The sequence below is a fragment of the Crinia signifera genome, chromosome 4, assembly GCF_055691185.1.
Source record: "Crinia signifera chromosome 4, ASM5569118v1, whole genome shotgun sequence".
Taxonomy (NCBI): domain Eukaryota; kingdom Metazoa; phylum Chordata; class Amphibia; order Anura; family Myobatrachidae; genus Crinia; species Crinia signifera.
In genome coordinates this window covers 46,509,317-46,533,427 of record NC_139220.1, presented here as the reverse complement: position 1 = coordinate 46,533,427, position 24,111 = coordinate 46,509,317, and the positions used below count along the sequence as shown (strand labels likewise).

The 24,111-nt window shown below is 47.1% G+C and overlaps 1 protein-coding gene, 1 non-coding gene and 1 pseudogene across 3 annotated transcripts in view; all 3 read left to right on the top strand.

The window, feature by feature from the left end:
- ITK (IL2 inducible T cell kinase) overlaps positions 1 to 24,111 on the top strand; it is a 59,346-nt gene that overhangs the window by 20,198 nt on the left and 15,037 nt on the right. For both annotated transcript variants that reach the window (XM_083181713.1, XM_083181714.1), the window contains exons 5-11: positions 48 to 82; positions 1,485 to 1,630; positions 2,882 to 2,947; positions 5,069 to 5,123; positions 7,254 to 7,333; positions 8,721 to 8,854; positions 18,622 to 18,696. In XM_083181713.1, the coding sequence (XP_083037839.1) occupies positions 48 to 82; positions 1,485 to 1,630; positions 2,882 to 2,947; positions 5,069 to 5,123; positions 7,254 to 7,333; positions 8,721 to 8,854; positions 18,622 to 18,696 (591 nt within the window). The remainder of the gene's footprint in view (positions 1 to 47; positions 83 to 1,484; positions 1,631 to 2,881; positions 2,948 to 5,068; positions 5,124 to 7,253; positions 7,334 to 8,720; positions 8,855 to 18,621; positions 18,697 to 24,111) is intronic.
- Positions 20,086 to 20,204, top strand: LOC146076234 (5S ribosomal RNA). Its single transcript, XR_014473712.1, has one exon. It is a non-coding gene; the product is annotated as a 5S ribosomal RNA (ribosomal RNA).
- Positions 21,123 to 21,240, top strand: LOC146077303 (5S ribosomal RNA; annotated as a pseudogene).

The window sequence follows — 24,111 nt, the reverse complement described above, 5'->3', positions numbered from 1 at the left end:
GCGATCTATCCCAATATACAGTATATAAGATGTCTTTTCTCTTACAGGGAAACCCCTGCCACCCACTCCAGATGACAATCGGGTGAGTTTACTTGCATAGATATTTTTTTCCAATAATTCTCTAGCAAAACATAAAAAAGTATAAGGGGGCTGAGATCTAACCAAATGCAGCATTATTATTTATAGATAATACTCATGGACTCTCTCTGGTGGTGAGAAACAGGTACTGATCTTTCTTAAAACTTGCAGCAACTCTTGATAAAGGCCCATACACACCGGGCAATTTGGAGCTGCAAGAAGCTCACTTTTACCGTTTGAGCTTCTTTCAGCTCAAAAGCTGCACAGTGTGTATAGACCCGCATCATCGCCGCCCGCCGACGCCCATCTGCTGGTTTTACCAGCAAATGAGTGGTGGGGTGGACGGCTTTTTTATAGCGTCCTGCTATGGAAAGCCATCCACCCCCGGGAAAATTGCTTTTATGGGTGAAAATCGCTCAGTGTATATGTACTAAGCGATTTTCAGCATCAACACTGTGCATGCATGCAGGGCCGGCGCCACCCCCGGCCACTGGGGGCGGTAGTTGGGAGCAGGGCAGGAGGGAGTGCTGGAGGTCTGGCTTAGCGGACAGGAGGGAGGGCTTGCTGCGCTGTGTGCAGTTCAGTCCCGGACCCCGGTGCATGTTAACTGACATTTTCCTTCACCCGCACCGCGTACAGCCGCTCAGCCGGGCAGCGTCTGAGGGTGAGCCAAGTGCTCAGCGCTGCCCGGCTGAGCGGCTGTACACAGTGCGGGTGGAGGAAGTCAGGAAGATGTCAGTCACACTGCGCCGGGACTGAACTGAGAGGCCTCCCTCCTGCCTGCTAAGCTCACCAGCCCTCCCGCCCGCTGAGCTAGACCCGAGCGCCTCACCTCCTGAAGGGTGAGTAATATATACACCGGATTTCCCCCCCCCCCCCTCCTGGAGCAGCACGGCGGCTTATTCCTCCCCACCTCCACCCGTGGAGCGGGTGAGCGCCTGGGGCGCTCCGGCGCCTTGCACCGGCACTGCATGCATGCTGGACAAAAGCGCCCAGTGTGTATACACCTTAGCTCATTTTGATTCAGAGATGCATTTGCAGCTGTGAATTTGTATGCAGCTGCATACTTCTTTGCAAATGCCACTCTTGTCACCGTCAGTACAGGACATTTTGAGACACAAATGGGCAAAGTCAAGGTCAAGACAGGCAGATTAGGTATATAGGCAGGGTCAAGGTTTGGACAGGATCTATAACGGCTTGCCCTAGCCTGGGGCACTAGCTTTCAGTACAGAACCTGGCAAACACTTTGGTTTCTTACAATAGAATGACTGGACATTCACCTCTGTATTTTATGTGTGTAGAACGTTGGACATGTAACATTTCCAAATGAAAGCAAGTAAACCTTTTTTGTTTTAGCTATAAAGTCCTGAATCTCTGCTAATTCTGTTTCCTTCCTTGCCATCCAGATAAGTCAGTTAGAACCAGGCTGGGCCTTGGCATTGTATGACTATACGACTGAAAATGCTGAAGAGCTGGTACTCCGCAGAGGGGACGAGTATCTGCCACTGGACACCTCGGAACCACACTGGTGGAAAGTGCAGGATAAGAATGGGTGTGTGGATAATGGTTTACATAGCTTTGCAGGATTGTTCACTTTTACATAGAGACCTCTGTATTGTCATAATCATTTTGCTAAATAATCTATTTTGACACATAAAAAGAATGGATCTGAACTGATAAAAATCTGGGATCATTCATAGTTCAACTGTTATATTTCCAAATTTGGGGAGGTGTGCCCTTTAAATTACTACAGGTACGGGACAGCTGCGCTGAAAAGTACCTGTCCTGCGAGTCCTGACACTGACTTACATACTTACTGACGTTTATTTTTTCCTCTCTGGGAGAAGCCCAGAGAGGAGACCAGATACTGCTGCCAGGAGGGACGGGACAAGGCTGATGTAAGCATGCCTGCCCCGATGCAACTTAAACTCTGCAATTTGTGGGTCCGTGGATTTGGGTAGGGGCTAAAATTACACAGAATAATGCGTCATTCTTGCTTTATTGCGGACCCGCAATATCCCGGCCATTCCAGGAGTGTAGGCAAGTACCTCCTATTACTAGCAGTGATAGTTGGATCAGCAGCAGTGGCGTGATTAGACATTTTTACAGCTTTTCTGGGGGCGTGCTTTGCTGTCATTAGGCCCCGCCCCATTCCTCTAAATGGTGTGATTCGCAGCTCTTCGGGGAGGGGGTGGTACCTATATCGGTACTGTGCACGCGCTGGTCGCGGTGCCTGTCATTTGTATTGTACAAGCGCCGGGACCAAGATTCCTTCTATGAGCTATTGCTGAAGCAGCTCATAGAAGCTGGCCGCAGATGTTTGTACTGTGCATGCCCCGGTCCCAGCGCCTGTCATCAAAGCACAGGCGCTGGGGAACTGGAAGAAGAAGAGGAGGCGGCAGCGGTGACAGGGGTGCCTGAATCGCGGTACCCCCACTGCGGCCAGAGGCAGCCCCCCTCCCCCAAGAAGGTACAAGCGGCCACTGACGGCACGGCTTTTGACCGTGCGGTGTTTCACCGCACAACATCAGCCGGAGCGTGTGAAACAGCCCTTAGGGGCCCTTTATATAATAATATATAATGTATACATTAGTATCGCATCCCCAGGCTACCGCCATTCTGAGATGGCGGTAGCCCATTGTAGCCTATGGGCTACACACCGCACTGCTGCCACGGCAGTGTGGTCAGCGAGGTTGGCTGGGGGTCAGGGATCATGTTAAATGGACCCCTTAAAATTGTCATCTTTAGGTGGTTTGATACATTTCCAAAGTAACTTTTCATTTGTTGATTTCCATTGTTTCAGGCATGTTGGCTATGCCCCGAGCAGCTATCTAGCGAGGCAGAGCGAATACAGCCTCCTTACATACGAGTAAGTGTATGATGCTGGGTAAATAAATTATATTACTGCATATAAAAATGCATCCTATCTGTGTTCCATATAATCTGTAGTGCTGCCCATACACTTATGCGACATCACAATGCAATGTCGCATCACATCCGATCGCATCTTATGGTGAAAAAAAGTGCCCTCTTTCAGCACCCGATGTCACAAGCCATCTTGTGATGGCACATTGGGTGCTTCAAGAAGGCAGGCAGAGGGCGGTGGAGTAAGGTAGCACTGTGAAGCGCCCCCTCTGGCCCCCTCTCCCCACCCCAGCATCACAAAAATGTTACCTCCGCCCCCCCACCCGCAGATTGCATCACATGTGGTTAAAAACCACATGCAATTGTTCTGAAATTCGATAGATATTATGTGCAGCACGATATTCGTCAGGCGTCCCGTGCATCTCGTCGCATAGTCCCTAAAATGTGCATACAATCATTCGATTTATTGAACAGATGTGGTCGAAATCGAATGATTGCATGCAATATCTCATAAGTGTATGGGCAGCATGACACATATGCAGGACATCTGTAAGGAAGGACAGGTTTATAGTTTGGTCTCTTAAACTAGGTTCACACTAATCGGATGATTGGCCTGTTTTATAACATAGTAGTATGTTCTTAGCTTTAGACCATTTGATGAATAACCCCAAAAACACCACCACACAACCACAACCATCACCATCACCATCATAGCTTTTCATTGTTCCAAACCATGTTCCCATAAAGCAGTTTGTATGGAGAGAATTTTCCTTTATTTGATGAAGGTACAATGTGACTGAAACGCCCACTTACAGCATTTGTACTGATTAGTTCCTTCTTAGACACTGCCATTGGTCGCACTATAAACTTTTCACCAGCCCTAGGTCATACTGTAGGTGCAGTTTCTCTGACCAATGTTTTTGTCTGGGAATGCAGCCACTTTCATTTAGAGGCCCCCAACATTCCCATTATACACCAACTGGAACTTTATTTCTGTATGCAAACCCAATGGTTCAGAACCAAATAAACCTACCAGTAGGTCTTTGGGATGCAGGAAGAAACTGGAACACCTGGGGGTAATACACCTAAACATGATAAGAATATCCAAACATTTATAGGTCCCAAGTTGGAACTGAGCCCATGACTCAGCATTGCTAACTACTGGCTCCCATTTCCCTACAGAATCCTCTTCAAACACCTCACACTCACATACAGGGCCATCTCTAATTCCATTGCTCCATATATCTCTAACCTCATCTCCATTCATACACCCTCCCGCCCTCTACGGTCGGCTGACGACTGTCATTTCTCCTCCACCCTGATCACTGCTTCCTATGCTAGAGTACAGGACTTTGCCCGTGCTGCACCCCTTCAGTGGAACGCAGTCCCTCGCTCCATTAGACTCTCCCGGACCTTGTAAAGCTTCAAACGGACACTGAAAACTCACCTCTTCATCAAAGCGTACCCTTCCACTGCATAAACCAGCTGGTTCTCCGACCCCTTGCCTGTTTACATCCTGCTATCTAACCACCACCCCCTCGCTTGCACCTCTTGTAATCTGTCTGTCTCCCCTTCCTACTAGATTGTAAGCTCCTCCGAGCAGGGCCCTCTTCCCTCCTGTTGTCAAAGCCCACTTCTCTTCACATTTCACACACAGCTCTCCTTTACTCCAACACTCAGTGACCATCTTCGTCTGCATACTCACCTCCTTCATTGGCCTCAAGCCTCTTATAGTATGGTGATTGAGTCCTCACTACTTACATTTAAGCTGTAATGTGTATTGATCTGTGGCGCTCTTTATTTGTACTCTATGTTTGTTATTTTTTCAATGTTATGCCAAGTTTTGTCTCCCTGTATTGTTCCTTTGTACGGCGCTGCGAAACACTTGTGGCGCCTTATAAATAAAATAATAATAATAATAATAATAATACTGCCCCACTGAGTTGCCGCCTAGTTGTTTTTTTGTTTTGTTTTTGTTTTTATCAGCCATGCTTGCAAAATTAGGGCTTGCAACTACAGTTATACAGAGCAGAAAAGTAATGGTGACAACAATCATGATCGTTATTTTATTTGTAGTGCACTGCGTCAGACTATTTTTTAGCTTTGCTATTTTGCATTTTTTTAGATGGTACAACAGGAACATTGGCAGAAACCAAGCTGAAAAGCTTCTAATTGATAAGGTAATTCATGTTTTCTTTTCATACCTAGGCTACAATGCATTCGATGGCAACACACAGACATTGTTTGGGCATCTGTCACCAAAATGTTGTCATTTCTCCATTGGTGTCCAGCTAAGAAAATGGCTGCGTGCACTGATTTGTACAGTGTCATTGAAATGTTACTTTATTGTTCTACTATTACGATAATAGTAATAGTAATACACATTTGCTTGCATTTTCCATGACCGGAACAGGAAGTCTTATTGTTCTTCATTTTTATTTGTTCTGATGAGTTAGCGTAGAATGATTAAAGTTCAAACATAGTCCCTAATCCGACATTTTGTATAGTAACTAAATTATAATGAGAAGTGGAAGAGTTTTTCATTGGCCGATAAAAATGACATCATGGCCCTTATTCTGGTTCACTCTCAAAGGCAAATTCCATTTCAAATGGACAAAACCATGTGCACTGCAGGTGAGGTAGATGTAACATGTGCAGCCAGAGAGAGTTCGATTTGGGTGAGTTCTTTTGTTTCTGTGCAGAGTAAATACTGACTGCTTTATTTTTTATACACTGCAATATAGATATCACTTTGAAGTAAAACCCTACCCAAATCGAATTCTCTCTGCACATGTTACATCTGCTCCACATGCAGTGCACATGGTTTTGCCCAATTTAAGAAGGAATTGCCTTTGAGAGTGAACCAGAATAAGGGCCCATGTGTTCGGACAAACTGGAAAACAGAGGTCATTCTGTAGTCAGGCAAAATTGCTGGATACTAGGTTTCTACATTGTGAAGTTGGATCATGTTCACATTCATTCGCAGAATGGGAATTGGGTCTGTTTTCGGAAACAAAGATGAGATCTAAGAATAGGATTTTTTTGGGCTGTTGCAGTGCTCATTTCTTAAGATCCTCAACAATGATGAAGGCCAGAGAAGTCATTCTCAGCCTCCGGTACTACCATGAAATGTATATACAATAATGATGCACTTCAGAATGGAGCACTTTGCAAGCCAATCCCACGGCAGATTAACACTTCCAAGACTCTGGGTTCCAGGACTATGCAGCGGCTACTGGGTCTAATTCAGTATTGATCGCTTATCAGAAAATTGAGCACTTGTCGAACAACTCCGCATGTGTACCATACGCATCACGCATGTACATGAGGGTGGCTAGTGAAAGGAAATGCGTACAGATTGTATGGCAAAGTACTTGGATCTTGACAGACAGGAAGCCGGCAGTTGGTTGTAGAAATTGGATTTTTTCCGGGTGTGTTTCGAAAAAAAAAAGCAGGTGTGCCCAAGTGTTTTAAAGGAGGGTGACATCAGCGCTGGTGGTTCGGGAATTGTGTCTTTTTACACGGGGTGGGTTTTCTTTCTGTTGGGCGGCGGTTATCTACTCGCAATCATGTGCAATGGGGGGGGGGGGGAATAACTGCGCAGGCAAGTGAGTAGTGTATGGGTCCGATACAAAGAATTAGATAGATGAAAACAATATTCAATATACACATATTTATTGCAATGTGAATCTAAGTTAATTAAATCTCGCATTTGTATCAGACAAGCAGATTAAGTAAGTTGTAAAGAACTGACAATGGACCACCAGTATACTCACAAGGAGTTATAGCACGTTCCTGTGGTGTATTCCAATATAGTAGAGTCCATCAAATTCTAATAGTTGCGAGTAAGCAAGAAATCCTGCCCTGCTGCTAATGATTAGAAATAGGTTTATTTGGGATGCAGTGTAAATCCCGGCGGTCGGGATCCCGGCGTTCAGAATCCCGACCGCCGAAATCCCGATCGCCGAAATCCCGACACTTTCTCCCTCCGTGGGTGTCCACGACACCCCTGGAGGGAGAATAAATTAGTGGCGAGCGCAGCGAGCCCGCAAGGGGGGGCGATCCACGTCCCCCCCTTGTCAGGATTTCGGCGATCGGGATTCCAGCACCGGGATTCTGAACGCCGGGATCCCGACCGCCGGGATTTAATACTGAATCCGTTTATTTATATCTTCAACATCTTCATTATATAGGATTTTCTTATTTTTATTGTGCATATTTCTGTTAATGTTAAAGGTCAGGTACATTTTTTTAATCTCCAGATTTACCCCTTACCTCCTCTGACTTCCTATTTTGGTTTGCTTATACAGGGAAAGGAAGGCGCATTCATGGTCCGGGATTCAAAGCAGCCTGGGATGTACACTGTATCCATCTTCACAAAATCGTTAGGGTAATTATCATGTTTCCTTGCCGCTATATTTTTGTGGCATTCAGTTATCTGGACGATAGAGTTACACGCAGAACCATTTTCTGTATTAATATTGGTGCTGGGAGCCACCTACAGTATCGCCTAGAGTACAAGATGGTGCAAGATGTGTAGTGGCTCCCAAATTCTGCTGATTTAATTTATTCATAACATAATTATTTCATCAAATATTTTCCTATTTCTGGAACAAGTTATAATAAATCAAAGTGTGCGCAGGTCCAGATTTACTGGGATCTCAAAATGGATTTACCCTGATTTAGCAGGATCGTAAAACGGGATCTTATTGGCTATTGGCTGTCACATGTTTTGGCTCTAAAACATGTGACAGCCGGATAGCCAATAAGATCCCGTTTTATGATCCTGGTAAATCCGAACCTGCACATCTCTACAAAAAAGTGTTGTATGGAATATCTGATTAATGCTAACATTTAAAGTGTTTTTTGCATTGGCAACTAGAGATGCCTACACATTCAGTTTCTATTGTGCCCAACTTACAGTTTTTGAATATTTCATTCAAATCCAAGCTTAGTGTCATCTCTGTCAGAGCCACTCCGGGAGGGTTGCCCACCTTTTCGCGGGGCCGGGAAGGGGATTTTCTCGGGACCCTCACGGCCATTCCGGTAGAGTAGGCAACCCTGATATAAATTAGTGGTACGCATTTATACATTCGGTCTCCACACATATAGAATTTTACAGCAGATGAGAACCACTTGGTCCATCTAGTCTGTTTCTTTTTTGTCCCTTAGGTATAATTTCAGCCCTTTATAGAAATATAGAATTTGATGGCAGATAAAAAAAAAAAACACTTACAGTACATATAGAACTCTGGGTGTCAACTGAACTCAGTACTCGTTGAACTTCTGCACTAGGGATGCATCTATCCTCCCTGCAATACAAGTAACATTGGGGCAGATGTATTAAGCCTTAACAAGAGATAAATGCAAGGGTGATAGAGATAAACGTCCAGCCAATTACATCCTACCTGCCATGTCACAGGCTGTGTTTGTCAAAAGTCAGTAAGGAGGTGATTGGCTGGATGTTTATCTCTCTTTATCACCCTTACATTTATCTCTTGTTAAGGCTTAATTCCCTGACACTCCCAGTAAACAGCCGGTTACCACTCCGAAACGCTGGCTTCCCGCTGAATACACAGCCCAGCGATCAGGTCTGAATAACCATAGTAGCTACTCATTGCAAATTGTTTGTGCTCCCAGCTAGTCATAAAGTGCATTTACCCAGATATTATAGAAGGCAATTCATGGCCACTGTGGAGAATTACGTTTCACCCTACACAGTAAGAGTATAAGGTTTTATTTTTCATGACTGAATTGTGCTGCGGCTTTCTCTGCAGTGACGGCATTCCCACAGTGAAACATTATCACATTCGGCAAACAAATGATTCATCGCGGAAATACTACCTGGCTGAGAAGTTTGTGTTCACCACCATTCCCCAGCTTATTAATTACCACCAGCATAACTGTGCAGGTAATTGTAGTTGATGTCATGTTATGTGTGTCCAGTATGACAATACACATGGTATATGCACAATAGTGATTAGCATTTCACTCTGCATCAGTTTCTTAGTGTTTCATATATAAATCTGAACAAAGCCATGCGATACATCATTATGCAGGAATGCAGTAGGTATAGTGACCATGATGCAGCAATGCAGTAGGTATAGTGACCATGATGCAGCAATGCAGTCTGCATAGTGACCATGATGCGGCAATGCAGTACATATACTGGCCATGATGCGGCAATGCAGTACATATAGGGCCTGATTCTGGTTCCCTTGCAAAAGCAAATTCTCTCTTTAATGGACAAAACCATGTGCACTGCAGGTGGGGCAGATGTACCATGTGTAGAGAGAGTTACATTTGGGTGGGGTTCATACTTCAAACTGATATCTACATTGCAGTGTAAAAATAAAGCAGCCAGTATTGTAGGTTAAGTACATAGGGCCTTATTCTGGTTCACTTTATTTTCTGCTTTCCTCTGTGAAGAACACAGGACGTTCTCTGGCAAATGCCAAACGTCCTGCACAGTGTTGGGCTGTAAGCACAACCCCCACCTGTGGACGTCGGGCCCTCATACCACCCTCATGGAATCTGTTTCTGACCGTTTGTGCTGACACATGCACATTTGTGGCCTGCTGGAGGTCATTTTGCAGGGCTCTGGCAGTGCTCCTCCTGTTCCTCCTTGCACAAAGGTGGATGTAGCGGTCCTGCTGCTGGGTTGTTGCCCTCCTACGGCCTCCTCCACGTCTCCTAATGTACTGGCCTGTCTCCTGGTAGCGCCTCCATTATCTGGACACTACGCTGACAGACACAGCAAACCTTGCCACAGCTCGCATTGATGTGCCATTCTGGATGAGCTGCAGTACCTGAGCCACTTGTATGGGTTGTAGACTCCGTCTCATGCTACCACTAGAGTGAAAGCATCACCAGCTTTCAAAAGTGACCAAAACATCAGCCAGAAAGCATAGGAGCTGAGTAGTGGTCTGTGGTCACCACCTGCGGAACTCCTTTATTGGGGGTGTCTTGCTAATTGCCTATAATTTTCCACCTGTCTATTCCATTTGCACAACAGCATGCAAAATTGATTGCCAATCAGTGTTGCTTCCTAAGTGGACAGTTTGATTTCACAGAAGTGTGATTGATTTGGAGTTACATTGTGTTGTTTAAGTGTTCCCTTTATTTTTTTGAGCAGTGTAGTACGTACAGTATACCTAACATGATGCAGTACATATACTGAACATGACGCAACAATGCAGTACGTATTCTGATCATAACGCAGCAATGTAGTACATACAATGGCCATGATGCAGCAATGCAGTACATATACTGAACATGATGCAACAATGCAGTAAGTATACTGACCGTAACGCAGCACTGCAGAACAAAGGGCCTGATTCAGAGTTTATTGCAAAAGCTACATTCTTCTACATGGCAGACTGCCATGGAACAACTACATGCAGAGCGGTGGGAGGATGGAGGAAAGGGGAGACGGAGAGGCAAAGATTGAGAGTGGTATCTTTGTGCATGAGAAGAATTGCTCGTGCTACAGCGCTCACCAGTTTGAAAAAGTTAAAACTGCACTGATTGGGCTTGTCGACGGAGCTCCGACTGGGGAGACTTAAAAGCACCCCTAAAACCTACTCTACCCGTCCCTGTGTCCCTATTCATTAGAGGTGGGCTCCCTCTCACCTCTGGAGAGCCTGCTGGGAAGCGCTGCGGAGTCGGGGGTCCCGTTTTCGGGTCCCTGCGGACTGCGGCCTAACACATCCAGAAGCCGGGACCTCGAGTTGCCGCCTGGACCGCCGCTGAGCTCCCGCTCAGAGAAGTGCGGCGATACAACCCTGGAGGCGGCATCGCTTATCTGGTGACCCTCCGTGTGGTCCCCTGGTGCCGCCGAACCCCTGCGAGAGCCTGTACCAGCCCCATATTGAAGGTAGGAGCTGCCTAGGCCTCCGTCTCCCCGGACGGCGGCCATCTTGGTATCCGGAGACGCCGGAGCTGCGCCTCCTACCACCCCCTATTTCACCCAGGGAGCCCACCCGGACCACCTGCGGAGTGGGCGCTACCCACCTCACCCACACAGGGCCCCTAGCCCCATTAAAGTGCCCCTGTCCCCAGCCAAATAGCGCAACAAAGAGCGGCGGCCATATTGGATGTGGCATCTGATCGTCTGCTATACCCCTGGGAGAGCTGTGGGAGAAGGCCACTGCAGTATATGCCTCAAAGTAGTACTGACAGGCTGGTCTGAGGACCTTTAAATTGTTTCACACTGCAGGCTCCTGTCCCACTGCAGTACTGTATATGCCTCAAAGTATTGCTGACAGGCTGGTCAGAGGTCCTTTAAATTGTTTCACACTGCAGGCTCCTGTCCCTTTTCTCTGCCTGTCAATCTGCTGCAGATCCATTAAACTATGACAATGGCTGCAGGGATATACCCACTATGCTAGCCCCCTAATCCGTACCACCCCACGGTGTCTACTTAAATACGGCAAGGCCTTCCTTATATAACAGCTTCCAGCGGAGGACTCACTTGGATACTATAGTTTTCACTGCACACAGGAGCGGTACTCTCCCCATCTGAGTCCCACTGTTATCAAGTTATGCCACCCAAGAAGAGTAAAATGCCAAAGACTGTCTCACAGGTGCCCTTCTTCAAACCGTCACCGCGTCGCGCGACGAATCAGGGACCTTCAATCGCTGAATCTTCTACAGTCAGCCCTCAGCCCCTGAGTACTGGTGCCTCCTCCTGTTCTTCCCTTACAAATCCTTTGGAGACCCCGGGGACTGAGGACACTGCCGCTCTGACAGTAGGAACCCTAAAGCAGCTTCTATACCAGTTTAAAGAAGACATGACGGCGGAATTCCGGACTTCATTCCAAGCGTGTCAAAGGTCAATTGACGATTTGGGCGACCGCACACACTCCCTAGAGACCAAAATGTGTGAGGTGGTCGGCTCTCACAACACTCTTATAGATGCCCATGCGGCCCTGGAGAATGAAGTGGCGGCTCTGCGAGACAAAGTCAGCGACTTGGAGGACAGATCTCGACGGAATAACCTGAAACTAAGAGGAGTCCCCGAGAATGTGTCCAACAGCAGTCTCCATGACTTCACTATGGACGTCTTCAGGAAACTCCTCCCTTCGGCTGCTAGCTCAGACCTCCTTCTTGACAGAATTCACAGACTACCCAAATCCAGGGGGGCCCCCGAGGATGCCCCTAGAGACGTCTTGATGCGCGTCCATTTCTTCCATATAAAAGAAGCCCTCTTAAAAGCTGCTAGACCCTCCTCTGACACCGCTGAAGCTCTGGGCTCCTTACAACTCTTCGGTGACCTTTCCAGAGACACGCTCACTAAGCGTCGCTCTTTCCACCCAATAACAAGTGTGCTCCGTAAAGCCAATATCTTGTACAGATGGGGATTCCCCACAAAGCTACTCATTTCCAGAGATGGCTCCACGGTTGCCGTATCTGAGGTTGATGAAGGAATGAAACTGCTTCAGAAGTGGAAATTGTTGGAGTCTCCATCCTCCCCCTCTCCTGAACACCGACTCCAGCAGGACTGGTCGGTGGTGGAGAAGTGAGAGATTTGCAGCGCCTTGCGTACTATTTGTTTTATGTTACGAGATTCAGTCTTCTTTCAAGTTTTAGCCTAATATCTAGGCTCTCATGTTGCACTTACAGATGGGTCACGGTCCATCTTTGCTGGGGATGGCGCTGGCGTCGCCAGCCGCCATCCCCCGCCAGCGCCATGGCGATCGTGAGAAGGGGGCGCGCGCGCACGAGAGGCGCGCGCGCCCCCTTCCGACGGCGCTTCCAAACGTTTCCCCGGGTCCCCGCCGGCTTGCCGGCGGTAACCCGGGGTCCCCGCCGCCTGCCCGCATCCCCCCTAACCCCCCCCTAACCCCGTCCGTCTCCCTGAGGCGGAGACGGACAGGGTTTCCGCCACGCTAGCGACGGAGACTGAGACGCGCGTGCGCGTGAGACGCACGCGCGTCTCAGTCTCCTCGCTGGCGAGGCTGCTGGCGGGTCGCCAGCGCGTACGTTCTGGCGACCCGCCAGCAAGGATGTACAATGACCCATCTGTAGCTTGCTCTCTAGGCCTGTCTATACTAGTGACTTATAGGAAGCAAGTGTTGATATGCGACATGCTGGTGCCCTATTTGGGAGTTTACCCACAGCACAGTGGTCTCTGGACATTTCTGTAGACGCTCCTGATCAGCAGTGGCATGTCTAGAGTACCACTGCCTATGCCCCTGGCTTGGCCTTCTAGGCCTTAACGTACTTGCCTGAATGCTTATCTTGACTGTTTCTACTTTGTCTCACATGTTACTAATATATGATCTCTGTTATGTTGGTGCACCGACACCGTGGGGTGGGCTGCCACTACCCCCCCTAGAATGCCTGGTGTGGCGCCTCGTTCTGGGCGCTTCACTTCGACTCTGTATAGAGCCGTTCTGTCATGTCTTTGTGTTCCCCGCCCATGTGTTTGGTGTCTTCCCTCTCGTTTCCCTACCCTCCACCCTACCCCGGGTTACTCATTATGCGCTGAGTCTTTATCTACCTTCCGGTCTGCTCCATGGTGAATCTAATTTCCCTAAATGCTAAGGGGCTGAACTCCCCCCAGAAACGGAGGCTTGCCTTAACTTCTTTCTTTAAAATGAAAGCAGATATTGTAGCATTACAGGAGACGCACTTTATTAAATCTGCGCCACCCAAATTCTTTGACAACAGATTCCCACAGTGCTATATGGCGAATGGGCCTCTTAAAAAGGCGGGTGTGGCTATATTAGTATCCGCTAAAATCCCCCTTACTGTCGAGTCCCAGATTGTAGATCCGGAAGGTAGATACTTAATTTTGACTGGCAAATTGGAAGATTCTACTGTAACGTTGGTCTCATGTTATGCCCCTAACTCAGGGCAACTTAAGTTTTGCAGGAAGCTTTGTGCCTTAGTTAAGCAACACGCCAGAGGTTCTGTTATTATAATGGGTGATTTTAATATGGTGATTGATGCTAAAATTGATAAATCTCACCCTGTGGGTGGTCGCTCCCAGTCTGCCTCCCCTTCCTTCCAATCTTTAGGGTTTCGTAATCTTTTAGGGGAATATGGATTATTTGATGCTTGGAGAGCCAGAAATCCATCGGTGCGAGACTACACTTTCTTCTCTAACCCCCATCGCACATACTCTAGAATAGACTTAATCTTAACTGACAAGTGGACTCTACAGTCTATTATCAAGGCCCGCATCTTACCAATGACGTGGTCCGATCACTCCCCCCTACTGATTAAATATGTGGCGAACTCCCGCAGAGTCTCCCCGAGCCCCTGGCGGCTGGGTCTCCATACTTTGAATAACCCAGAAGCTTGTAAATCTATTAAGACCGCTTTACTGGATTACTTGGCCGCCAATGACCCGGGGGACACTAGTACCTTTAACCATTGGTGCACATTAAAAGCAGTAATTAGAGGGTCAGCCATTCAAGTCGCTTCTAGAATTAAAAGAGCTCAAAATGCAGAAGCTAGGCAATGTGAGTCTGAAGTGATCAGGCTAGAGGAGGAGCATAAATCTAATCCGGGAAATACACAAATCCTTAACTTTCTCCTTAACGCTCGGGGAAAACTGAATGCTTGTTCCCTTAGATCAGTCTCGAGGAATCTTTTTAAATTAAACCAGAAGTTTTATGTGTTAGGCAACAAGGCGGGTCGCCTTCTGGCTAGGAAACTTAGGGGCCGCCAAGCTAAAGCTAGAATCCATGGTGTTTATAATGCAGCCGGAATAAAAATCTCTGACCCATTTGAAATAGCTAATACTTTTGCTGAATATTACTCTGGGCTTTACAACTTGAAACTTGACACCAAGACCCCCCAGCCCTCTGCCTTGGAGATTGAGAACTTTTTGGCTGATATCTCCCTTCCGAGCTTGGAGCCTGGCACAGCTGATGCTCTATGTTCCCCGTGGAGTTTAGCGGAGGTAGAAGCAGCTATTGATTCTCTGCCTAGAGATAAGGCTCCAGGCCCGGACGGGTACCCTTCTAATTTTTATAAACATTTTAAATCTATTCTAGCGCCCATTCTCCTTACAGTATTTAATAAGGCCTCAGAGACAGGTAGCTTTCCCAAAGAGATGCTAGAGGCACGGGTTATCACTATACCCAAACCGGGCAAGCCCCCCACAGCTGTCCAAAACTTTAGGCCAATAGCCCTTTTGAATACAGACCTTAAATTATATGCAAAACTCATAACAAATAGATTAGGCCCCCTCTTGCCATCACTTATAGCAGCTGACCAAGTCGGTTTTGTTCCAGGTAGGCAGGCTCCGGACAATACCCGGAGAGTATATAATATTGTAGAGAGCTGCGAATTTAGGAAGACCCCTCTGTTAATTCTTTCCCTGGATGCTGAGAAAGCATTCGACAGATTACATTGGGGTTTCCTTAAAAGTGTGCTTCTTAAATTCGGTCTCTCCGGCAGATTTTTGGACTCCATTTTTGCACTTTACTCTTTCCCATCTGCGAGGGTGTTTAATAATGGTTGTTTATCCGATTCGTTTAATATAACAAATGGCACTAGACAAGGTTGTCCCCTTTCGCCCCTCATATTTGCCTTAGCAATGGAGCCGTTAGCGGAGAAAATCCGGAGCTCCACCCTCATAGAGGGACCCAAATTGGGGGGGATGAACCATAAAATTAGTTTATTTGCAGATGATGTTTTATTGTGCTTAGTTAATCCAGAGGCCTCTTTAAGTGAGCTCCATAAAGTTCTGGCTACATACTCTAGGGTTTCATATTACAAGTTAAACACCGCCAAGACAGAAGCTCTTCCCATTAACATCCCTCTAGAGAGAGTTAGGAGATTGAAAGATCAATACCGATATGCCTGGCAACTATCCTCAATTAAATATTTAGGTATCCATATAGCTAGATCCGCCGATGTTTTTCTTTGCAACTACAAGCCTCTACTGGGGGCGATGGAAAAAGTGATAGGAGAATGGAGCCTCCATGAAATCTCGTGGCTGGGCCGCATCGCAGCAGCCAAGATGGTGCTGCTCCCGAAAATATTGTATTTGTTTAGGGCAATACCTAGAATTCCTCCTAAATCGTTCTTTTCTGACTTTAATAAACTATTTGCCAGGTATATTTGGAAGGGATCTAGGCCCCGCATAGCTAAGAAGGTACTTATCCTACCCAAACAGCTGGGTGGGGTAGCTTACCCAGACCTATGGGTGTACTTTTCAGCATGCCTGCTGAATCAAGCAAGAGACTGGTTTGCAACAGGCAAAGTAAAAACTTGGGTCTCTTTGGAACAGTCCTTCTTACCTAGAGTCCGCTTGTCAGAGCTATTCTGGTTGCCTAGGAGGGAGATTCCCTTATGGATAGGACCAGGCGCAGCAATAAGGGACACCCTAACAATCTGGTATGACTCAATAGTTAAAGACTCAGAGGCCTCCCTGCCCAACCCAGACCTGGCCATGGTAACTATTGCATCTCTAATTCCCAATATGAAATTGGATAACTGGGTAAACAATGGCATATCCACACTTAGAGACATTTGTCCGGCTGGTGGTCTTATGTCATTCACAGAAATCTCAGAGAAATTCAATATCCCAAGACATGATTTTTACAAGTACCTACTGTTAAGGCACTGGTTGACTTCATGTACTGGTAAGTCTGGAGTATCACTCTCCTTTCCTAAAAGACTGACGATGATTCTGACCTCACAGAATAACAAAGGAGGTATCTCGAGATGGTATGCTGAACTGATCAGTAGACTACAGCCGGATAAATTAATATCACAAACCAGATGGGAGTCTGACTTGGGTAGAACTCTTACTAGGGAAGACTGGGATTGTATCACTCTCTCCTGCTTTAGGATTTCTAAATGCTTAAGCCATTCGGAAATGTTTTATAAGCTGTATCATAGAGCCTATTTTACTCCTCGTCGACTGCATACCATTTGGCCGTCGGTCTCCAATCTTTGTTGGAGGAGATGCGGAAGTGTTGGGTCTCTTTTGCACATTTTCTGGGATTGCCCAAAATTACGGCCACTATGGGAGGAAGTGTTTGCCCTTTTGAAAGAGGCTATAGGTACCCCTTTCTCTATGGACCCTGTCTTGGCCCTGTTTCATTTCTCCCCCTCCATTCCAGAACACGATCGCTATTTGCTAGGCCAGATCCTAATAGCTACTAAAGCAGCGATTGGCCAGTACTGGAAATCCCCGGAGACCCCTGATATACATCACATCATAGGTAAAATCCATAAACACTATCTATTCGAAACGACTGATTGCATGTACTCCTCTTCCGCCAACTCTATACATCTCAAGTGGCTTAAGTGGTGTACCTACAGAGAGAAAAACAATCTTCCGCTCGGAATATCCTGTCAAACCGACTCTACCCAGATATTATCCACTGAGTAAGACAATATATGGGACATGGTTGAATACCCTAATACCCCGGGCTCACTCTTTTCCCTTAACCCCCCTCCCCCCCACACACTTGTTCGTCCCTCCGTGTGTCTGTCCTTTGTGCTCCTATGTCTTATGTTTTCCATGTTTCCCTATTCACTAATTTAGTAAATTTATCAGTACATTTTTTTGTTTGTGTTACATTGGCTTGCTTGTGCCTTCCGTTGTCTGTTTGACTTTGACATTTCATGGTGAGGCCTCATGTGAGGCACATTATGTTACTTTTGTACTGAATTAATAAAAACCATTATGAAAAAAAAAAAAAACTGCACTGATTGATCAGTGGGCAGGTGGGTGGTGGTTTCCAGGTACTCTGGAATCCCCACTCCCTCCTCTGACTGCGCATATGTGGGGTCTGCAGTTACACCACAGAAAATGTCCCCCTTTGGTCCAAGCATTTGCTTTATATAATTCATAATGGATCTTCCCAAGAACAGACTTTCGCCACTGCAATCCATTTTAAATGCTGCTGCTAGGCTGATCTTCCTAGCAAGACGCTCATCGTCTGCTGATCCGCTCTGCCAGTCCCTCCATTGGTTATCTGTGTTTTACCGTATTCAATATAAAACACTTCTACTCGCATATAAAGCTATTAACAATACTGCACCAGCATATATCTCTGCACTTATCACAAAATATCTCCCATCCCGACCACTACGCTCTACACAAGATCTGCGTCTCTTTTCTGCACGGATCACTAACTTCCATTCACTATTACAGGACTTTCATAGGGCTGCTCCCATCCTATGGAATGCCCTTCCACGCACAATAAGACTCTCTACTAGCCCCCAAACTTTCAAGCGTTCCCTGAAAACTCACCTCTTCAAGCAAGCCTATCATATTTAAGTTCCATACGCATAACCCTCTGGGGCACTTATGTATTAAATAGCTTCCATTCTGGACCTACAAGCTATGCTACTGTATTACTGGTGCATGTCCTTGTGTTTCCCTCCTATGTCCCTATAGATTGTAAGCTTGCAGCAGGGCCCTCCTACCTCCAAGTCTGTCTGTTGTTACCCAGTTTGTTTTATCACTGTCTACTATTGTAAAGCGCAACGGAATCTGCTGCACTATATAGGAAACAGTAAATAAATAAATAATGGATACACCACAGTAAAGATGTTAGATACAATCTGTTAGACAGTATATATAGCAAAAAATTGTAGTGGGTAGGTACTGTATATCTGCCCATTTGTGTAATATGATGGCTATTACTATCTATAGTGTTATTTTGCGGTCAGTATTGTTCATTCTGATTGTCTCTTACTCAGGTCTGGTGACGCGGCTTCGCTCTCCGGTGTGTTGCTGGAAGGAGATGACCCCTATAACAGCTGGACTGAGCTATGGTAAGGCCAGCACCAGTGCTGCTGAGAGTCATGTCATTGGTAATGTCACCGGAGTTCCCAACACAAATAACTAGAGTTACCTAGTGATTTCTTGCTTGCATTGCTTCAGACAGACTGATCAATTATCTGACATACAGAGCAATAGCTTCAGTTTGGATACATCAGAGGCGGATTTAAGGTGGCCATACACATGCAGATTTATCTGCAGATCTGTCACTCATCCATAACCATGTTTTTGTTCCAACCAGCCAGATCTGAAGATAAACCTTACTAGTGTATGGGCACCATTAGACTTCATGGGGCCCTAGGCAAGATACCGGTTATTTTATCCTATCAAAGTACATCAAAGAGTCTTTGGGAGTGTGGCCAGGTCTATGGGATGTCATGATGTCATACAGTATGTTAGTCGCTCCTCTGGAAACTTTTTGGATGGTCAGGACAACTTTAGGAGCCCCTTGGGACATGCTGGGCCCTAGGCAGGCACCTAGGTTGCTATTTGGAAAAGCTGCCTCTGATCCTCAGGGTAGTTACTAAAGCCAAGTGGGCTAAAGGACCTTTCACGGCCAGGCAATTTTTTTTTTGAGCGACACTTTATTCTCAGGTTCTTCAATATTTTATATGTTATAATAGGTTGGTTGTCCATAGCAACATCCCACCAACTCCCATCTTAGTAAATTTTCCAATGGACTCAAAGCCTGTACAGCTCCTATCCGGCCTTAACCTAAGTCCCCGGCTGCTTGGTCTGTACACAGATAATCTAATCATCTTTGGGTCATAACTCCCATCAGCCACACAGCAAGGTCCCACCATATCCTAGGCTTCAACTTAACTTGAAACAGCTGACTCCGCTACCACTCCACTGGTTGTAACTGTAGGTCAGGACTGGTAATTATAAACCAAACGATTATCGAACAACTGCGCTTGCACGCGTTTCGCAGTGTGCTTGAGCCTTCCACCCAAGGGCAGCGAGCGAAGGCCTTCACTCGCTGCTTGCAGGGTGATTTGACACCCTGCGGGCGTTTGTGGCGTGCCACTGTCATCAGCAGCCTCCTTCACCCATGGCCATCACAACGCAGAGGGAATCCTGGCTCACTCGGACAGGGGCTGGGCCAGTGCAGGGGGCGGTGGCTAACTGAGAGCACTTATAGGATTATTCCCAAATTTTTCCTTCAGCCTATGGTGGACCACTGGTACCATGGGATATTCTAGGTCCTCCAGACCGGGCACCAAGGAGTTAAACTTCTGAGAGTGCAGCTGGGCTGGCCTCCTTAATACCCTGCCCTGCCCCAGGCTAATCAGTTTTTTTCTTGGTGCCTCAGGAACAGGCACATTTGTAGGAGTAGGGCTGTTTCAGCCCTGGTTTTAAACTTGATTTTTTATTTTATTTCAACCTACAGCCATACCACACTGAATAGGCCCAATCTCATCCGAACTTGGCAGCTAAGCAGTGTTGGGCCTGGTTAGTACTTTTGTGGGAGACCTCATGGGAACACCAGGTGCTGTAGGTTGCCTGCTGCAGGCACTGTGCACAGTGCACTGCAACAGAAGGAAGCACGCTGTGCTGGGTCTCTGACCTCCATGGCCAGATGCCTCAGCATCTCCACAAGGCATCGGGGGAGCCGCTGCAGCGTCTGGAAGCTTCAGTCAGGTAAGCGGAGTCCCGGTGTGGGGCTCCGGCATACCTATAGCGGCGACCACCGCTGGCGGAGGAGGCAACGCCGGCGGTCCCGGCAGCGGGGTCCCGTTCTTTCGGTCTCCCCTCTAGGCCACCAGGGCTGACCTGTTGCAGGTCCTATATGGGCATATAGCCCTGGTTAGGCTCCGGGAGGGGGTTATTTTTTGAGCAGCCCATAGCTCCACCCCCAGCCCCAGTGCAGGTCCTTTGTTTCAAATTTCCTGCCTGGTTGACATCACTCCCGCCTCTCTCCTTCCTTCTGGTGCCTGTTTCAAACAGGTGTGCCAGAATGTTAGTCAGACACTGCCTATCCTGCATGCTGCACGGAGGGAGACTTGAAGGAGAGACTGCTGGCGCTGAGTGTTATGCCTCCCTGTCCTGCACTGTCCTGGTGTCAGGTTGCATATTCCTCCTTCCTCACCTCATGGTGCTGGTTGTTGAGAATAGATGCCTATATAGGGGTTAATTTTTACCCTATTTTTTCTCACTAATTGAGGTTATCTGTGTTTTTTATTTAGTATACTCTGTTACTTTACAGTTTATTACTACTGTGGTAGGCTCACAGAAGCAGATAACAGAGACACTTATCTTATGTTTGTGTCTCTTCCAATTAGTGTAGTGCCTGTCATTACCCACTGTCCTAATTAAGGCTGTGTGTGATTTTTGTCTCCACAACCCAGTAGACAGTTCCCTTCAGGGGCTTTCTGCCACAGGGCTCCCATTTTCTCCCTCTCTCCTCTCATTCTCCCAGACCTACAGCCATACCACACTGGATAGACCTAATTTCATCTGATCTTGGCAGCTGAGCAGTGTGGGGCCTGGTTAGTACTGAGTGGGAGACCACATGTGCACACCAGGTGCTGTGGGTTAGGCATTATAGCAGAGGATTGTGGAGCTGCCTGTCTCAGCCTATGCATACCCTCCAACTGTACCGTTTTACCCGGTACAGTACCGTTTTCTAACGGCCTGTACCGGATAAATTCCCCTGTACCGATTGTACCGGTTTTCTAGCCTTCAGCCCAGCCAGCGCTTGACAGGCACATTCTTCCTTCACTTCTCAGAGGCCACGGGGACTCTGGGTGTTGTAGTTTCCGACAACCGGCTATTCCGCAGGAAGCTTGAAAAGGAGCTGCCAAACAAGACTACAACTCCCAAGGTGCAACACGGCGCACAATGGGATAATGAATGCGGGTCCCATGCAGTCCCCAGGTGGCCACAGCCTGGAGCACGTAAGGAGGCAGCAGCTCTCTCATTCCTCACCAGCATCTCTCGTCTGGACGGGCGACCCCTGCTGGAGTGTGCGGGAGCAGAGCCCTGCAGGTGTAGCAGCATGCCCACACACAGCATGCCCCGGGCTCACCGTCTCCTGCTCTCTCTCCCATGCGCTTGCTGCAGCTCCAGCACAGCAGCAGCCGGGCCTCGCCACCTCTGCTGGCGGTGTGTCCTATGGCCGTCCTACGGGGGATGAGGAGATGCATGTGCTGGGACAGGAACTGGCAGAAGCAGAGGATGCGCTCACCGGTGCTCCCCTCACATCTGTCAGCGCTGGGGTCGCCTGAACTCTTTCACCTACGGCATCTCCCCAGCAGCTATCTGCAGGACGGCGGCCGCTGCCCAGAGCATCTCCTGCTCTGTCCCAGTGCAAGAGCTGTTCTCCGGTGCCATGGACAATCCGAGGTCACGGTAAGGAAGCTCCTCGTGTCACCTCAGGGGAGAAGCTGTACTAGAGCATGTCCTAGCGGTGCCCGGGGCAGGGAGAGCCCATTGCACAGAACGCTGGCCATGCTTTATTCATGGGGCACACTGCCATCAGTAACGTGCCATTGGTGACCACCTACAGTACTTTGTGGAAATAATGTAGGTAACATTGGATCATGATCATCATTAAAAAAAATGTGTTATGTGTATCGATGTTGTAGAATGAGTGTGTGTATTCTGGCCACGCCCCCTTTAGCAGTGGCCACACCCCTTTCCAGATTTGTACCGATTTCTACCCATGAGATGTTGGAGGGTATGCCTATGTCATGCACAGCTACCTCACCTCAGGGTGATTAGTGTGATAGAGAGAGAGTGATAGAGGAAGGTTACTACTACCCAATACCAACACTGTCCTAGTGTCGGGGTACATGTCCCCTACCTCACCTCATGGTGTTTGGTAGCTGGGAACAGAGTGTTAGTTTCACTTTCTGTTTTCCAGACACTATCTAGGATTACTGCTCTAGAATGTGTTTTATTGCTTAAGATCAGAGGATCCATGGGACACGCATCAGATCGATATCATCCGATTATCAATAGAAATCGGACGATTTTTCATCTTATATTAAAAAAAAAAAAAAAAAAAATTTTTTACTTCTGCCACTTTTGGTATATATATTGGCTGCCAGTTTATACTCCATGTCAATTTAAGGTGTTTCATTGTATTATACACATTCCATGTTAAGTACCTCTGTTTACCTAAACAGCAGCTACTTCTGTGGTGGGCTCACAGTGCAGTAGTTTTAACTATTTATTTCATATAGATAGTTATCCTTTTCAGTGTCTTGTTGCCCCACTGTTCACTTACTTGTAAGTGTGTGCGTGCATTTTCTCGGTGTGAATGTACATATCGGCCCTCTTGTTCTACAAGGGTCACTATGTCTTCTAAAGGCCCCATCCCCCAAAAGGATGCAGCATATTTATACCTGCACAGAGTGCCAGGTTTTTTACCTGTGCAGTACAGGATTACACAGGCATGTGTGACAGCTGCTCTGTGGCTCTACTGCCACTTGCTACTGTAAAAGGTTCAGCTGAGCCAAAGTGGAGCTGCTTCACAGTGGCCTCTACAGCGCCTCATGTTGCTGTAACACAACAATCAGATGCGTAGCCTGGTGGTTTAGTATCTGCTCTCATTACTGGCATTGATTGTGAGTTCCACGGATCGGAACCACCCTCTAGCACAGTCCTGACCTAACCATGGCTCTCCAGCCACTGTGTAACTACATGTCTCAGCATGTTGGGGCTTGTGGTTTTAAAGCAAGGGAAAAACAGCATGAATTCATGGCTTATCCTGGTGTGCAGGATTTAGTGCAGGTTTCTGCATCCATGCAACAATCTGAGCTAATCTGCTAAGCGTAAATCCTTAGCTTGCCAAATTTTGCAGTCTGACGACTCACAATCAGAGGATTTCTGCTTTGCATCAGAAATTTCTCCAAAGTCAGACACTGAAAAATGTCCCTGACCAGCGTGGCTGCGTTAGTATGGGCTTGTCCTTACCTAAGCCAGACCCGCAGCCTACAGTACAGCCTCCTTTATTCAAAGGAAGGACCTGTCCGTTTTCACGTCTCCACAGCTAGGAAAGCTCTTTAGGGAGGAGACCTGGGCACATCCTACTGTACCAAGAACTTTCTCTTGACTAGGTGTTTTTTCCTTTTAACCTTGTGAGGAAGGAAAAGGAAAGGTTTAAAAACTTACCACCAGTCAATGCCCATGTTGCACGTCTGGTAAAGTCCCTTAAGGAACCTACGGATAGATTTATGGAATTGTTCCAATTTTCTATCTATGCAAATTCAGGAGCAGTTATATGCCCTGCATTTGCTTCTGCATGAGTGTCATTGGCCTTACTTTTGACATACAGATGCAGCCCTCCTCATTTAACCTGTTAATAGGATTAAGTGAGTAATGGGATTACTATGCTAATCCCCTACTGTATTGTTCTATTTATTGTATTTCTGCTGAGAACAATAGGATAGCCAGGGCTGGCC